This window comes from Drosophila takahashii, chromosome 3R (genome assembly GCF_030179915.1).
Source record: "Drosophila takahashii strain IR98-3 E-12201 chromosome 3R, DtakHiC1v2, whole genome shotgun sequence".
In the NCBI taxonomy this organism is placed as follows: domain Eukaryota; kingdom Metazoa; phylum Arthropoda; class Insecta; order Diptera; family Drosophilidae; genus Drosophila; species Drosophila takahashii.
Window position 1 is genome coordinate 38,096,074 of NC_091681.1, and position 17,755 is coordinate 38,113,828.

General features: G+C 42.0%; 3 protein-coding genes across 13 annotated transcripts in view; 2 read left to right on the forward strand and 1 right to left on the reverse strand.

Annotated features, from left to right (window-relative positions):
• The first annotated feature begins 158 nt into the window (after positions 1–158).
• Ccm3 (programmed cell death protein 10 Ccm3) lies at positions 159–2,446 on the forward strand. The gene is made up of 5 exons (XM_017153884.3): positions 159–450; positions 551–728; positions 788–920; positions 1,071–1,235; positions 1,571–2,446. Exons 1-5 carry the CDS (start codon positions 385–387, stop codon positions 1,653–1,655), a joined length of 627 nt encoding a protein of 208 aa, XP_017009373.1. The 5' UTR covers positions 159–384; the 3' UTR covers positions 1,656–2,446.
• A 520-nt stretch (positions 2,447–2,966) lies between these two features.
• The window catches only part of Rbp (RIM-binding protein), a 33,738-nt gene continuing 18,949 nt past the window's right edge, over positions 2,967–17,755 (forward strand). For 3 of the 11 annotated variants that reach the window (XM_017153603.3, XM_070216133.1, XM_017153611.3), the window contains exons 1-11: positions 2,967–3,309; positions 9,785–9,950; positions 10,541–10,639; positions 10,699–10,932; positions 12,743–12,866; positions 12,924–13,423; positions 14,823–15,384; positions 15,445–15,556; positions 16,211–16,389; positions 16,463–16,663; positions 16,921–17,111. In XM_017153603.3, coding sequence (XP_017009092.2) covers positions 3,200–3,309; positions 9,785–9,950; positions 10,541–10,639; positions 10,699–10,932; positions 12,743–12,866; positions 12,924–13,423; positions 14,823–15,384; positions 15,445–15,556; positions 16,211–16,389; positions 16,463–16,663; positions 16,921–17,111 — 2,478 coding nt within the window. In that variant the 5' untranslated portion in view covers positions 2,967–3,199. Of the gene's footprint in view, positions 3,986–9,784; positions 9,951–10,540; positions 10,640–10,698; positions 10,933–12,742; positions 12,867–12,923; positions 13,424–14,822; positions 15,385–15,444; positions 15,557–16,210; positions 16,390–16,462; positions 16,664–16,920; positions 17,112–17,755 lie in introns of all 11 variants that reach the window. The other 8 variants (XM_017153606.3, XM_070216136.1, XM_070216134.1 and 5 more) reach the window with 6 other exon arrangements.
• Positions 10,969–12,151, reverse strand: h-cup (heineken-cup). Its single transcript, XM_017153618.3, has one exon. It carries the CDS (start codon positions 12,033–12,035, stop codon positions 11,262–11,264), a length of 774 nt encoding a protein of 257 aa, XP_017009107.2. The 5' UTR covers positions 12,036–12,151; the 3' UTR covers positions 10,969–11,261.

Consider the following 17,755-nt stretch of genomic DNA (forward strand, 5'->3'; position numbering starts at 1 on the left):
ATGATAGTTATGTTAATGGTAATAATTATAATTAAATTCCTAAGAGTAAATAATTTATTTCTTTAAAAATTTAAGTAACATTTTTATCTTTTTTAATTACTGGTAAAAATTAAATAATTATTGAACCCGCAGACGCCGTGCAACACTGGTCTTTCCACCAGTGTTGAGCAATTCGACAGCACGAAAACAACACTGCGCTGTGCTCATTTTGTTGTGAACAATTTTTGTTAATTTTTTAATTTGATTTGCGAGGGTCGTGCACGAAAGGCAACGCACAACGCAAGCCCGAGGATTGGAAACTAAGATCGTGCAGCATGCGCCAGGACCCATAGGCAAAGGCAGCAGCAGCAGAGCAAGACCAAGCGCACTTGGAGTTACCTAGAAATGACAATGGGCGAGCCAACCACGTCTCTCGTTCTGCCCGTCATACTGCGGCCCATTTTCTCCCAGGTAAGTGAAACCATGGCCCAGGTGCGCTATTCAGCCCCGCCAGATTCAATTGTGTTGCGTAAACCCCTGGGTTTCAATTGCCCAACTTCCGTCTTTTTAGCTCGAGCGACGCGACGTTGGCGCTGCCCAATCTCTGCGCTCCGCCATCCTCAAGTCGGAGCAGAATAATCCGGGCTTCTGCTATGACCTCGTCGCCACGATTGTGCGGCGGGCCGATCTGAACGTGAACCTAAACGAGGCCGTGCTCCGATTGCAGGGCAACATCACGGAAGCGGACCGTAAGTAGCCACGCCAGCAGCTCTAGTTCTCAGTTAACTAAGTAACCTTTTATTCCCAGTCAATGAATACCGCTTGACGCGCACGGAGGAGCCGTTCCAGGAGCTCAACCGCAAGTCCGTGGCCCTCAAGGTGATCCTCAGCCGCATACCCGACGAGATAAACGACAGGAAGACCTTCCTGGAGACCATCAAGTGAGCAACAATTCAATATACCAAAGAAATAGTCCCAAAAACTCCAAGTTTTATTATATTTATAACTCCGAGAAAGGAAGCAGCATCCCTATAACTATCCTTGACTACCAATGTATCACCTTTCTAACATATTCTCTTACATTTCCCCAGGGAAATCGCCAGCGCCATAAAGAAACTGCTCGATGTGGTCAACGAGATTGGCTCCTTCATACCGGGCGTTACGGGCAAGCAGGCTGTGGAGCAGCGGAAGAAGGAGTTTGTCAAATATTCCAAGAAGTTCAGCACAACGCTGAAGGAGTACTTCAAAGAAGGACAGTAAGTGTCGCCCACTTGCTTACTATTTACTATTTACATGGGATGTTATCACACGATACGCCGCGATACGCCAAGATAGCCGGTTTCTTTAATCGGCTCATATCTGGTTTCTTATCGTTTCGGGCCAACCGTTTGGGATGATGTCATGCCACTGGCATTCCGGTCATTGTTTGGTTTATCATTTTACGGCGGAGATTCTCTGGCAAGCGGGGGGTTTAGCGTCAGAGCCGCCTATTTTAAATTGTAAATAGCAGTCAAATTGCTTTGATCGGGCGATTATCTTTGACCTTTTCGCTATGACTAACCAATTTCTCTTCTATTTTGTCTACTTTCAGACCGAATGCAGTATTCATAAGTGCACTTTTTCTAATACGGCAAACGAATCAAATAATGCTGACAGTTAAAAGTAAATGCGAGTAGTGAATTAAATCTTTTAATTATGGCAAATTTTAGTGGCATTTTAATTTTATGTTTAAATAACCATTTAACCACCCACAAATCAAATAAACTCAAGAGAGCACACACACTTAAATACTGAATACCCAATTGCCCGATAAAGTCCAAGTTAAATGTTTGAACGTAAATGAAAAAGAAAATGAAAATCTGTTGTAACTAAATAAATAGGCCTAATTTACATCGTAAATATGTATTACAAATAATCGGACACTAAATTCAGCGAAGCCTAAGCAATGTAATTAACTAGTGAGCAACTATTTATCGACGCGATGTGTGCGAGAGTTATTTTCGTTTACAATTTATTGTAAATAATTCATTCTTTTTCTGTTAACAACACCATCGGCTAGTTTGTTTTTGTTTAGGAGAAAGCGCCTACGAATAAATTTAAAATTAGTGAAAAAACGAGAAACAGGAAATGTATGTACTACGGGGAGAATAAAAACAAAAAAAAAAAACAAAAACGAAAACGGAAGACACTTAAATTTTTAACTGTTTTTAATTGTTAGAGTTTGAAATTTAAACACTATACATAATAATCATTTACTTAATGATATGTTCGATTTGAGGAATGCGGAAGCGAAAGACATTAGTAGCCGACAGCACTATCAACAGGAAAGGAGAAAGAAATTATTTTAATTAAAAAATGTTATATGAAAAACGAAGAACACTAAACAAAAAAACGGCAACAAACTCATAATGTAGACATAGCGAAAACAAAAACGACAAATAAATGTATTTATATTCCAAACTGAAAACGGTGTTTTATATTGGTACTAATTAATATCTTAAATATCTTATAAAAGTGTAGTTGGGTTAAGTACAACATATTATCATAATATTAATAAAATTAAAATTTCTGATTTTAATTATTAATATTATATTGTTGTAATCTTTCAAGTCCTCTGAGAATTCGGTGTACAATATTTTATCATAATGTTATTTAAATTAAAAATTCTGATCTTAATTATTGATGTTAATTTGTTCTATTATATTAAATCCCCTGAGATTTCTTAGATTAAATCAAAGTCCCAGATTTCGGCGCACATGGGGTTAACAGAGAATGCCCCTGTTAATGGCTAACAGCGTGAAGTAATAGTAAACCCCTAGCTAACAGACCCAGAGCAGGAACTCTCCCACTTGCAACCCCAAAGGAGCCAGAGAGAGCGGGAGAAAATTACCCGTTTTTCAGTGTCATTTCGCAGAAAAATCGATTCCCCGCACACTGGATACTACCGAGTACTGGGTACTGGGTATTGGGCACTGGGCTCTGGGTTCTCTGGGCCACTCTGCTCTGGCACACTGAGCACCGAGCTGGCAGTTGGGTAGAAATCAGAGTACAAACCAGCAGCGCGACCGAGATGACCCACTTTTCGGTTTTCGCACTGAGACCCAACTGCTACCCACAGAAAGTGGACAACTAGGCGGAGTTTTTTCTATATAGTGTAGCAGCTAACCGATCGCGTTTAATCGGTTATTATGTACAGCCTACGTAGCCTAGTGTAAACTCTATGCATTTATGTGAATTTCCCAGCGGAAACGTGGAAGAGGAAAACCTGAGGCGAACTGAAAAAGCAGCAGCAGCAGCGAGCAAGAAGCAGAAGCACAAGCAGCAAAAAAGGTTCGCAACCCGTTTAAACGAAAACGAAAAAAAAACCTAACCCGTTTACCCAAAAAAAAAAAGAAAATCCAAAACCAGTGCTTTCGAAATCCAAAATTTTGGGAAACCAAGAAAAAAGTGCAAAAATCGTGTGGCAAATTCCTTTTTTTTCGCGCAAGCTGAAAAAAAGAGCCGTTATGCGAGCGAGCGAGCTCACGAAAAATTTCGCTGTACACCAAATGTTTTCCCAACAGAACCGCTGCTGCGTGAAAATTTCATTTTCATTTTCTCGCCAAAAGCGGAAAAACTCGCCGCGAGTGCAGTGAAAAGGCCCCTGTGAAAGATATATAATTCCGGGAAAATGGTGGGCCAGTGAAAAGTAAAAGTGTAAGCATATCGATGAAGGAAAAAAAAAGAAAGAGCAACGTAAAACACTACACTCTCCCACACACACGCAAACACACCTACACATGACAGCCCACCCACCCACATGCTGATGCATATATGTATGTACAATATGCAAATGCGGGTAATCACTCTAATACCGAGGCAAAGCGAAAGGCTGAATGAAACCGAAATTATAGAAAAATGCATAAATAAAATCGGAGAATTCAATTGCATTTAAGCATAAAACGGCGCGCACACACGCACACACACACACACTCGCAGGGAAGCATATAAAAAGAGCGAGAGGCAAGTAAGTAAAGTAGATGTAAATGGCCAGCGAAACTGGAGCAGCACCAATACCACTGCGAGTGCCATAACGGCAGGAGCAGCATGTGTGTGTGTGTGTACGAGCGTTTCATATTCATAAGCTCCCAGCAGCAATAGCAGCAGCAGAAGAAGAGGAAGAGAAAGCAGTAGCAGTAGCAGTGGCAGTGGCAGAAGAAAAGTCCCACTTTTTGGGGTTCCACTCTGGGGGCGGTTTTCACACTTGCCACACAGCCTGCGCAACAACAGTGTTAAAGTTGTTTGCTGCTGCGTGCGTATTACAAACATACATGTATATATATACATGTGTTTGTATGTACTTACACAAAGGTATCTAACAGCGGTTACCGTTAGTTTCTACGGCTCCAAGTTCTAATACCCGTAAACTCTCGCTTGAACTCCTCTACTGACATTTTGTTTATATTTATATTTATGACCCACTGTTCTCAGTCACTCGGTTATTCAGTTGCAATGATCTTAAGTCACGCGTCGAAAACCGGGAACACGGTGCGGATACTTAATCACATCCGATCGATATAAATTTAGGGGGCCTAAAACCATTTTTTAAAAAGTTATAATAACAAGTAACGCTTGGTTCCAAAATTTAAACTTTCCATTTCCAAAGAAAAAAAATTAAAAATCATATTATAATTAAAGAAAACACCTTTGTATCGCTTTATTTAATGAATTCGGAAATCCCCCTTTTAGAATCATTACCTCTAAAATTACTAAAAGGAAATGGTAATTAGTTTAGAGAAATGGTCTTACAATGAACATTACCTAAGTCAATGTTAAACCAAGTGTGTTGGCACTAAGCCACTTTATTTTCTTTGGCAAGGCGATAGTTCTTTGACTTTAGACTGTAGTCGAATAGTTATACATAGTTGTTGTTACAAAAATAATAAAAAACCTTATTTTGCTTCTTCCTATCTGAGCTAATGTTAAGCTAAATGTTTTCATTACCTATGGGTTTTTTTTAAAGGTTAATGATTATTAAATATTGCAGTGTTTATATGCCGGTAACTAATGAGCTAAGGGATAAATAGATTTCTAACATTATGTGCAATAGGACTTAAAAAATTACTTTTAAGCTTATCGTAATCAAAAGTTATTGTATCCCCAACAGTTTTAAAGTACATTTATAACTATACGTGACCACGTGTCGTATGAGTGATTGTTGTAAAATTTATATAACTTTTTCCACCAAAAAGAAAGCCAATACAATACAATTTTATTGGATTTTTTCGGCGAGGATTAATCGTTGAGTTTGGCCAATTTTGACATATGGCAATCATTCAATAATTTATATGCTGGGCTGCCAGCCAAGCTGCGACCATGAGATTTCCGCAGGCAATCCCCCGGCCACCATACCATTTTCCACTTCCCATTTCCCGGTTCAGGCCCTCCTCTTCACCCCCCTTCAGCCCCCCCATAAGTGTGCTATGGTTTTTCTATAGTATTCCAAGCGACTGTGTGTGCGAGAGCAGCTTGTTATAAATAGGCGAGATAGTTTTTGTGCTCGTGTTCTGGTTCCGCTTTTTTCCTTGGCTCTGCGATTGAGGTCATGCCAGCAGCAGGATAATGAACTTTTCCAACATCTTAAATGTAATTGCTCGACTTTAAAAAGTTTCTGTTCGCAGTGTTATTTTTAGAGCTCGCCACTCGTCATAGGCTCGAGAACTTTGACGGTCCTCTATGCATAAGGCATGTGCGACTATTTATGCACGTAATTGTTGGCAATGGCTGTTGGCCCCTCGCTTCTTCGGCTGTAATTGCCGCAATTAGAAGCACTTAATTGTTATGTGCTTGGCTCGGCCCGAGTGTGTGAGCATTCAATTAATTGAACGACAGCTCATTAAGGCATCGAACATCGCGGCAAGGGTGCCTTTAAACTTAGTCTATCTATGCAGTAAATATTACCATTTTCGTTGAGTTTTTGTGTCACTGCAAGATGCTAATTAATTGCCTTTCCTCACCAACTTGTCTGTCAACAAATCGTACAAGGTGGAAATTGCCCTTTGCAGTCGAAACTTTTGTTCTCTGCATTTTATTTCTTGGTTTCCTGGCAACTTCATTTGGGAGTAAATCAAAGTTGGCCCCGCCAAAAACCAGAAAACGCAAGAAACTTTTTAAATTAGTTTGTGGCACTTTTGCAGCCAACGAAAGTTTTTTTGAGGACCACCAAAAAGTCGCTGAATATTGTTTTAATTACGAGCTTTTGCATATTTCACTTGTCGCCTGACATTTGTACATGAAATTACGCATACGCAACGTTGTGCGGAAATGAAGATACTGAGGTGGTGGTGGACTCCCCCCTTTTCATTACCACCCCCCTGTTAGATAACGTGGCTCAGTTCCGAGTGAATGGGAATTTTCCATTTAATTTACTCCGATGGCCGCAACGACTTTGGCCAGAATGTGGGTTAATAGAGTGTAAAGCAACGCCAGGCCGCAACCCAGTTTCGGGTGGTTCGGTGGGTTCGGTGGGTTCCAGTTCCATCAGTTCTCAACATCAGGTCTCCCGAGAGGCTGCCCCTGGTGAGCAGTCTGAGGTTCGGGCTAATCTGCACTTTAAGAACTCATTAAATTTTCAAGCCTCCTCACAGCGCCGTCAGACATCATTGAAATCTTCTCTTGAAATTACGCACTTAAATGTTTAATTGCTAACTAGATCGCTTGGTTTCCTTTTGGCACTTTAAGTAAATACTTAACAGCTTAAACTTAAATACATTTTAGTTTATATTTAAATTTTTTCTACTACTTATATTTTGCATAAGAAAATTATAAATACTTAAGCATGTCAATTAAATGACTGATGAACGTAAATTTACACACATGTTGGCCTTTAACCAGAAGATAATTAATTGATGGTGACTTTAATTTTGTACCGTGTTTGAGAGGCTGGCAAACAAGTCGCCTGTGACGTAGGCACCCATGGCTGTGTGCGTGTTTGGAGATAAATGGTGCCAAGCACTGCTCAAGTCCCCCAAAAGTGTGCGGCAAACGGTGGGGTGCTTAAAATAGTCACCGACAGGCACAGACAGACACTAGCGATGGGTGGGCAGTAGAGGGTTAAGGCAGGACGAGGGGCAGGACGAGGGGCGGGACGAGGGGCGGGACGAGGGGCGGGGAGTCGCAAGTGGCTTGGGATGATGTTGTGTTTGAAGACAAACAAGGAAATGACAGCGGCCGGATAGTAATCTAAGGATACTGCCGGACAAAGGACACGCCAAATATAAGAAAAGAACTGAGCTCTAACTGGTGCACAGGAGAAAAAGAATGTTCATTTAAATTTTTCAAAAATAAAAAAAATTATCATTTAAATAAATTACCAAAGAACTTAAAAAATGGATAAACATAGAAATTTTGAATAACTACATATAAATATTTATTAATGTACTTGTTATTAAATTTATTACTGCATTCTTTTTGGCCACATATTATAGCATATTAAGATTATTGTGCCCTTTTTTATACTAAGAAGTTTCTTTTGTTATCCATTTATGGGGCATTAAAGCAGCAACTTAAACCCCGAAAACTTTAAATCTTTCTTGTGTACTTATGGCTTTTCCTTCTGTGTACTTTTACAACTCGCATCCACAAAGGCCTTTTCGCCCACATCTACTTCAATTGCGAAATGCTTGCAATGCGCTTCATCATAATTAAAAAATCCTGCGGCCCACATGCACACCCACACAAGCGCACGCACGAGCACACCCACACGCACACACACACGGCAAACATGGCCACACTGGCTGTTAGTTAACAGTGGCGTAGCAGCGCTGTTAGCAGTTGAAGTCCTTTGCCCATGCGCCAACTCTCTCTCTTTCTCTCTCTCTCTCTTCTCTCTCTCTGAAGGGATATTTTCTCCCGCAACTAATATAGGCGACCTCCTCGCACAGTTACACTCCTCTATCTCTGTCGCACACCCAAAAATTCGAGTAGAACCATTAACAGCGGCAAAGTAACAGTAACAGTAGTAGGGCAAATGTGCCTCTACTTGTTGTTGTTTTTGTTGCAGTTGTAACCCACACACACATACACACTGTGCATAACAGCAACTAGTGGCTGTGCTTTTTCCATCGCCTTTCCCAGTTCGCATTTTCCATTTCCCTCTCACATTCACATTCAAGTCGCGCTGCACTGCAGTTGTGTCAGTAAGTACTTAATATTTATGGTGTGCAGTGTAGGGTTGTGTAGTTAGAGTGCAAAGTGAAATGGCAGGACATCGAGTCGCTATGATTGTCAGTTAATGAGATAATTACAGTTATTACGGGTCGCCAGGAATACGTAATTGAACCCCTCGAAGGCTGGACTTTTAAGCCGTTTAAAAAGTTTAGGGGTAAATTGGAAAAGTTGTGGTACGGATTTTAAATAATTTAGTTTTAATGTATCGGAGATTAATAACTTTATTTATCCTAGCTCTGTTAAACTTAGTTTCTCTTTAAATGAACCTTAACTTTATGCCATCTTAAGCCGGTAAATCCCTTTAAAACCCTAAGTGGTTTATAGCTCGACCATAAAACCAACTTTTCCTGTGGCTGGAGTGCAGGTATCACCTTTATCACAGCAACAAGGTGCTCATCCGCCTTTAGAAGTTGCCATAAAAAGTAGTAATGGTGGGCAGCTCGTGGGACCGGAAGGGCGTATTGCAAATGCCAAAGACTTCCGTTTGGCTCCGGCTAGATGCTGTCATGCAACCGCCCACTAGGGCGGGGCTCCACCAACACACAAACACAAAAACAAACACCAGTGCCGAAAGCGATGGCAGCAGCATCCTCATCACCATCATCATCATCATCGGCACTGGATAAACGCTGTCATAGCTTTTAAATGTCAGCCAGTGCATCGGTATCGGTATACTCTTCCACATAAACAGTGGCATTGACAGCCCACACACACCCATCGAGTGGGTGGTGGGCTCCCTCGTTGGTGCAGTGGGCGGTCGACTGGCTTCCGATGGATGCGAATGCGAGCTTTGATGTATTAATAACAATTTATCGATGCAGCGCAGCTCCGGTAAATGGATTTCAATTTTGTATATCCTGAATTTAATGATTGGTTTAAGGTTTCAAGTTATGGAAAAGCGCTTTCGCTCGAAAGGCCATTCCACTTATCTTTCCCCCTAGTGAATCGATGCTGATTACAACTATATCTCTGGTCTTGCCGCCGTCTAGACAAACGGGCGCCAGCCATTGTCTCAGCTGGCTAGGGTGGCGTATGAGTAATGCAACTGACTTTGAATGCTTTTCGTGGCGTATGCGTAATGTTTTCTTTGCGCTCAGTTAAAGACGGTCTGTGGAAGCAAAGGGAAAAGTGATTCAGATTACAGTGCATTTTAATTAATGTGCTGACAAATTAAACCGATTGCATAAATCCAAATTTTAAGCCCAGAGATTGCACAGCTGCTGGAAAAAGAGATAGGCAATCTCAGCTTTTTGTGGCCTGTGCGTGGACAATAAATACGGTCAGGCAGGCAATTAACCCAAAGTTCAAAGTTCGCCTACCACATACCACACACATCTCTACAACACTACAACATCACACGTGCGTGCTGCTCATGAAGAAAAGTCAGAAAAGGCAGCTGACCTATTTCCACACTTAGCAGCAGCAGAAGGCCCATGAATAAATAAGCTGGCCAAGGAAAAGGGATAATAAAAGCAGCAACTATTTATAGGAGCCAAGTGTCGTTTTGGCCCAGCGGCAGTTCAACCATTCTGGCTGCAGGCAGATTTACTGTCCCCATTCTGATGTCCGATTATCGTTTTCTACCCATCCATTGCAGTCGTCCGAGGGGCAGCCACAGCATGCCGTACGAGTCGATGCACCATCATCAGTCGGCGGCCGCTGCCGTGGCCGCTGGCAGCGCCCCCAACGGAATGCTGGACGCCCTCAGCCTGCAGCTGCGCGACGCGGAGATGCGGCGCACGGAGATCGAGCGGGCGCATCAGGTGAGTGTCCTTGCTTGGCCTTAAACGCTTTTGAATCACTTTGGATTTCGTTCTTGGAGTATTTGAGTATTCTCACTGCTTAATTTACTAATAGAGGCATTCCAATTAAATATTAATCTGCTCTTAAAAACAATGATTTTAAAAATTATATGCAAAACTAAGTTTTAATTTTGTTACAACGATATACATGTAAAGAAAAGAGTCAGAATCGATTTTCATAATATAAAATATATAAAAAATGTACTAACATATTTTTTACATTTTTTTTTTTAATTTTTCTATTTTAAAACTTTCTGAAAACTCTCTAAAATCGAAGAAGAAAAATTAATTTAAGTAGCTGTTGTTTTTTAAACATGATTTTCCATGATACAAGATGCATCTTTTATTTTCAAACATATGAAATCGATATACCCCGAATCAATAATAAACTAAACAAAAATTAAAAAAAATTTAATTTCATATTATTTTAAATTGAAAGCTACCGATTTTAGATCAATGATATTTACTCAAATGATTTTTAATTTTTTATATAAATTTTTTCCCCAATATATGACAAATTAAATATTTAAAATTGGAATTGTTTTCTACAGGAAACCCTGGCACAAATACGCAATCTAAGCGGAAGCGCACGTCCCGATGCCGAGGCGGTGGAGAATCTGCAGTCGAGAGCCCGGGAACTGGAAAAGAAGGTTAGCCAAAAAAAAATATATTCCCCAAATTCCTCTAATCCATATCCGTTAAAACCTAGGTTGCGCTAGAAAATGTGCGCTGCGAGGAGTTGCAAATCGAACTGACCTCGGCGCTGAAGGCCAAACAGGCGTCCCGCTCGGTCTGCTCCGGAATGGGCAGCATGTCCTCCGGGGCCATGTCCTCCGCCACCATTCCTACATCGGCCAGCAGCTCCACCGTCACTTGGGCACCGACAATCAGCCACCAGGACCAAGGCTCCGAGATCGATATCATAATGGCAAAGATTGAGCAGGTAATTCCAACATGTATAAACTAAAACCACTATAAATATCCGTGTAAAATGGTATATAGATTTTTATGAAGGTGCTTAAAAAGGTTGTTTATAAAACAGCAACAGTTTACAGACAGCAAGCAAGTGTAAAGATAGTGTGTAGCCTCGAATAAAATTATATTTCGGGTTGGCAATACGTTATAGATTCCCGAGTGTCCATCCCGAACTATAATTGATTTCAAAGTTGAGGGCCCAACTTCAAGTCCAATAAAATCAACAGGCAAACAGCCAGTCTAAAAATGTTTTGAGGAATTAAGTTCAGTGTGGGTATTTTTTGGGAATATTCCATTCTATTCCGTCTGTTTCTCGGGATTCTCGGCCAGAGCCTCCTCGATGAAGCGGATGACCTCCAGTTGGCTCACCAATGAGCTAGATGACGAGCCATCATCATCTTCGTTCCCATCATCCATATAGCTCGGCGAGAGGCAGGAGAGGAAGCTCTCCAGGCTGCAGATGCTATTGGCCTCCATGGAATCACTTGGCTCGAACTGGGTGCTACTCTCGCTGGAGGCGAGGTTACCCTGGCGGAAAACCTCATCGGTGCTGCTAATCTGCAGCTGGCGGCGCATCTGCTCATTTTCCCCGCTCAGCTTACGGATGATTTCCTGGTTCTCGTCACTGCTGCGATCCTCCAGATCGGCGGTGATCTTCATCAGCTCCAGCATATTCTCGATTCGGGCATCCTGCGCCCGCACAACCTCCGCCAAACCGGCCAAGTAGCGCTCCTTCAGCTGATAGCTATCGATGAACATATCGCCCTCGCTGTGCTCCCGGTACTTCTCCATGATCAGCGCCATTCCCGTGTAAAACTCATCGGCAGTCTCCTTGAGTTCCATGTTCTCCCGCAGCATCTGCATCTGCTCCTCGTCGCTATTGGTCTCCGCCAGGTACTTGAGCAGCTGCTCCTCCCGGAACTTGCGACAATTGGCCAAATCCTGGTCCACTTTCTCTGCATCAATCAAGAGCTCATCGGTCCGGGCCTCCAGTTCGGCCAGGCTGACGGCAATGTCCATGGTCCGCTGGATAAGTGTGCCTCTGGGTCCGGGAAACGTCGGACCTTCCATCGTTAGAAACTACTCAGGGTGGTTCTCTGATCACTAACGTTAAATTTGGAATTTTTCCCGAGTTTTTTTCGATAGAAAATCGATTCCTTTAGACTTGTCAGAGGCCGAGTTTATACGAGAAACAAGGGCAGATAAAGCAAGGTCTACTGGGACTTGAATTTAAAAATTGTAAAAAAAGATTGTCACCATTTTTTGATTAAATTGAGATTTTATAAATATTTAAAGTAAAAAATGAAAAAAGTAAACACAGATAGGGAAAGGGTTTGGATCAATTTTAATATGTTAAATAGAAATTGATTTAAATATAACTATTTTTGTTTTATTTCTATGTCTAAAATTGATTGAATTCCAATTCTCTAACCACCATTAAAAAATTCTGTAAATATGGTAAACTAAGAGATTTATCTGCAGCATTACATATGTAAATATGATATGATATCTAAGGGTATTATACTGTGTCTTAAATTGATTAAATTTTAATTCTCTAATAACCATCAAAAAATTCTGTAAATATGTTAGACTAAGTGCTTTAATTGAGGCATTAAATATGTAAATATGATATGATATTTAAGGTTATTATATTAAAGTCGTGTATATCCTTTGTATTAGGCGGTTATTATAAGGCTGTAGATTAGTAAATTCCCAATATAAAATACGATAATTTATTTTATTATACTAATCCCCCTATTTATTCTTTTAACCCACAGGATAATCGCGTGCTGGCCGAGCTGGAGCAGCCTCGCACCTCGGCCAGCGCCAGCATGTCAGCATTGCCGCCCAGTTCCATGATGAGCACGGTAAATAGCGAATTTAGAACCATATCAAAGAGTGGTGAGTACTTGGAAACTCTTCTTTAAGGGAATACAAATAAAAAGAAACTACTTACAGAACTCGAAGAAGAACTGAACCGTTACAAAAGGGCCGTTCTTGGCGGAGGAGGAGGAGGAGGTGGAGGCGAAAGGGGCGGTGGCATTTCGGCCCTCTCCTCCGGCTACTCCAGCCTCCCGCAGTCGCTGGCCAACGGAGGCGGAGGCGGAAGCGGAGGGGGCGGGGCCAGCACCAGCCTGAGCGGCACCAGCCTTGGCTCGCACAGCGCAGCCGCCGCTGCTGCTGCCGTGGCCGCCGCCTCGGGAGGAGGATCGGGATGCGGGATCGGTCCTGGAGGCGGAGGCGGAGGCGGTGGCCTATCATCCATATCGGCCCTGGTGCCCAACTCAATCAGCGGCATATCCTCGAGTCTGAGCAGCCATGCCATTCAATCCATGCAGTATGGCGCCGGACAGACGTCCGTGGAGAAGCTCCTGAGCGGAACTAGTGGAATCACTGGCATTCCACCCCTGCCGGTAAATATTCACACGATGAAGGCTATGCCGACGGCATTAAGTCAGGTAAACCAGCTATTTTCAATCGCAATGAACTACGAACAACAAGAGCATTTACAAACAGCAACATTACCGCTGCCGATCGATTTGCTTTCAAGCTTGCCACATCTAGTCAAATGCTATAGCTACTTATACACGTTATAGTCTTGATATATAAGTTGTATGTACAAATTCGATGCGTTCAAACTAGCCATAGAGTATAGCAATTATATCCGCTTCCGTTCGTTGATCGTTCTTCGCTGCTGCAGCCGCCGGCCGTTTGTTGTAGTCTCATTACTGATGAAAATAAAAGCATTCACATACAGAGCCAACCACTGATGAATCACCCACACCACTCACATTACACCAAGTCACACACATTGTACCTACATTTAACCCTAGATCGTTTGCCTATCTGTATCTCAGAATAAATTTCGCTAGCATGCTCGAAATTCCACCTCTTTCACTCTTCAATCACCTGTATTCTGTTATAAGATATATGTACATTGAGGATAGTTTTAGAATATCCTTTAAACATGAATCTTTAATATTATACGATCATAATCCTCCTGAATATTATCATATACTACTAACTTAAAATGTTGTGCTGATACTCTATTCATATCTTCTGAACTTTTGAAAAATGTTATTCTTTTAAAAAAGTATTCCAAAATTATAAGATTATTTTAAAATAAATTTTCAAAAACATTTTTAAAGTTCATGATTACCATGAGTATACACATTTGCTGCATTTACAGACATACAAGCATATACCTACATACTAAGCATATCTTTTTTAAAGGAGTTACATTTGAAAGCTTTCCGTTACTTGTTGATTAACGTTTTTTTGATGGTGATGATTGGATGCTAGCCGTGTTACCATTGCCATGATAGCCATGATTGCCCGCTTGGAGACGGCTTCAGTTAATTGCAGAAACAATAATTGCCACTCATGACCAGCCGAAAATCACCACCAACATTCGCAGTTGTTCATGCATAGATGTCCATTTACCAAAGTTTTAGATCTTTCCACGTTTTTCCACTCGCAGCCGAATAAACGTGTATCTGTGATCTCTCTTTCCGTTTTATGTGCTTTCTCTGTCTTCCCTTTCTCTCTCTCTCTCTGTTTATCTACTCTCCGCTGATGAATTCTCTATAACTCCGAATCGAATCATTGAATTGATTCGAATTCGAAACGAATCAATCTATATGTATGTCTGCATCTGTATCTCTGTGTGTGTGTGATCCTATGTTTGTGTAACGACACCTGTACAAAAACCACTGATACTAATACCCTGTAAATTCTGAAAATACAAAAAAATACCAAATTCCACACACAAAAACCAACACACACGGCAACTGAATTTGAAACCGAATTGAATTTGAAATTGAATCGAATCCAATCGAATCCAATCCCATTGAGAAGCGCGGAACAATACAGCTGTACAATTTGCAGAGCACAACCATGCCCCTCCTGTCACTCAACTCGCATAACCTGCCGCCCGCCGGCTCGTCGAGCTACTCGGGATTGGGCGTCGGTGGCGGTGGCTCCTCGCTGACGCATCCCTCGATGGCCAATCTGGGCATCCTGGACACTGGTGCCCTCCTGGGAGTGAGTGCCGCCGGCCTGGGAGGATTGGGTGGCATGGGACCCGGTGGCGGTGGCATCACCGGAGCCACCTCACTATACGGATTGAGCGGCGGCGGCGGAGGCGGAGGAGCCGGTGGTCTGGGCAGCTCCTATGGTCCACCCTTCCTGGACGTCGCCTCGAGCGCCTCGTACCCGTTCACCGCCGCCGCCCTGCGACAGGCGTCCAAGATGAAGATGCTGGACGAGATCGATATACCGTTGACACGGTACAACCGCAGCTCGCCCTGCTCGCCCATCCCGCCCAGCAATTGGGGACTGGACGAGTTCACCGACGGCCTCAGCGTCTCCATGATGCACAACCGCGGCGGCCTGGCACTGGGTGCCCTGGATCTGGACAGTGAGTGTTGAATAGAATAGAATCAATAATGATTATACGAAGCTTCTTACTTACAAACAGCTCGCAATCACGGGCTGAATGGAGCCAGCGAACCGCAGGTGGATATGCTCGATATTCCCGGCAAGGGACGCTGCTGTGTGTTCATAGCCCGTTTTCCTTACGATCCTCCAGAGTAAGTACTTTAGTACTCGGTTATCAATTCAGATTTATAGCCATTTCCCCATAGCATAAAGGTCAGAAAGTAATTTTAAAATATACATTTTTCATGAATTATATCATTCATTCAACATAATTTTATTTTAAACCATTTAAAATTGTACATTAAATCAATAGAAATTAATGAGAACCTTATTTTTAGACTTTGAAACGCATTTTATTTATACTCAAGAATAAAAGTAGATATTTTTTTTAAATTTGTAAAAATAAATTATGTTAGCCCCTGAAAGTATGCAATACATTTTTATAACCCCGCTGGGTAACCAGTCGTATACGCAATGTTAAAAGATTGGTCTCCTTCACTAGCACTAAAACCTTTTAAAATAATGTTAGAATCCTAATCATAATAATTAATAATATAATAATTAAGTAAAGTTTATTAAGAATTTATTTCATCTACTATATGTAATTTTGTTAAGAGAGATTGTGAGTTCTTAACTTCAAAAATATGAAAATATTTTGTAATCAATAACTTAACTAACTTAAACAGCAATAACTAAACGATTTTCCTTATGCGCCACCCCCAAACGATCTCCCCAATGGTTGTATGATACCGAAACAAACCCCTCACCTATATAGAACATTCCAGATTAACCTCTGCTATTTTCAGTGTTCATAATGAATTCCTTTCCATGCCTTGCAGGGAGGCTGAGGGCGAGCTCTCCCTGTGCGCCGGCGACTATCTGCTGGTGTGGACCAGCGGGGAGCCCCAAGGAGGCTACTTGGATGCCGAACTCCTAGACGGGCGACGCGGCCTGGTTCCAGCCTCCTTTGTGCAGCGTTTAGTGGGTGAGTAAACCTTCTATATCTCTTAATCCCTGAGAACGCTATTGGCCTATAATCACCCATGTATCTATGCTAGGCGACGACCTCCTGGAGTTCCACCAGGCGGTGCTGTCGACGCTGCGCGATGCCGAAGATGGTTCGATGCAGTGCGACACCACATCGCTGCCCTCCTTGCCGCCGCACAACCCATTGCTCACACACACCCACGAGGATCTGGCCCGTTTGAGTGAGACGCACACCGATCTGGAGCACGACCAGGACGACATCAGCGACAATGGTAACTATTCGCGGTCCAAAACTTTTCGTTTTTAATCTTTTTGGTTTTTGTGGCGATCCTCGAATGTGCGACGCCGTGCATGGCATGTGAATACATATATATGTGAGCAAAAAACTTAGATCCTTTGATTAACCCAATCGAATCCAATACCCACATGCCTTTGGGGCATCGCTAGCACTTTTGTACTCAGTCCGCTGCATTTAGAGCCTCAACTCAAGTCAGCTGGCTAATGACACACTTCTTGCTCCTCCCCGCAGTTCCAGCACCCAAGCACTTGACGCTGGAACGGCAGCTGAACAAGAGCGTGCTCATTGGCTGGTCGCCGCCGGAGCCAGTGGGCTACAACCTCATCGACAGCTACCACGTCTACGTGGACGGCGTGCTCAAGGTCACCGTGAAGGCCAACGAACGCACACGCGCCCTAATCGAGGGCGTCGACTCCACGCGGGTGAGAAGCGCCTCTTAATTTGGGTTAAGGAATCACGATCCTTTTAAAATCAAGAATAGGTTCTCGAGAGAGCTGTGTCTTCAAACCTGAAGCTGATCCTTTGATCGCGAATGAACCGTCTTTAAACAAGCTCAATGCATCTTGTTTTTAGGCGATTTATTCGGATCATATAATACCATTTACACACTTTCTTTCATTTCCGCATGTTACTTCGTAAATTATCAAATGAAATATTCTCACATACCTTTTTTTTAACCAGTAATACCTTTACATTTTTTTCTACTATTTATTAGTAACTGATTACATAAAATAATCAATCCAAACTTATGATGAGAATTTATTTAAAAGATTTATCATTTAATTTGATTCCAGGGTTCGGAAATTGACACACATGTTAAAAGGGTGAAAAATTGTATTTTACAGTGTGAGCAAAATTTTTGGCATGTGTGTCCAATACAAAAGTGTTAAATTGTGAAGAATAATTGTTAGCACACACAGCTCATTAGTGTTTTCTACACAATTTGTTATTAACACGAAGTGTTTTTTACACATTGGGTTTTTAACACAAATGAAAATTACATTTTACATTTATTACATTACTGACATTAACGAGTCGAAGGGAAAATGAAAAACCAATATGTTAT

Excerpts from the sequence above, each read along its gene's own strand:
- Ccm3 (XM_017153884.3), top strand. The coding sequence starts at position 385 with ATGACAATGGGCGAGCCAACCACGTCTCTCGTTCTGCCCGTCATACTG. Across the intron at positions 729-787 it reads CAACATCACGGAAGCGGACC|TCAATGAATACCGCTTGACG; the intron begins GTAAGTAGCCAC and ends TTTTATTCCCAG. Across the intron at positions 921-1,070 it reads ACCTTCCTGGAGACCATCAA|GGAAATCGCCAGCGCCATAA; the intron begins GTGAGCAACAAT and ends ACATTTCCCCAG.
- h-cup (XM_017153618.3), bottom strand. The coding sequence starts at position 12,035 with ATGGAAGGTCCGACGTTTCCCGGACCCAGAGGCACACTTATCCAGCGG.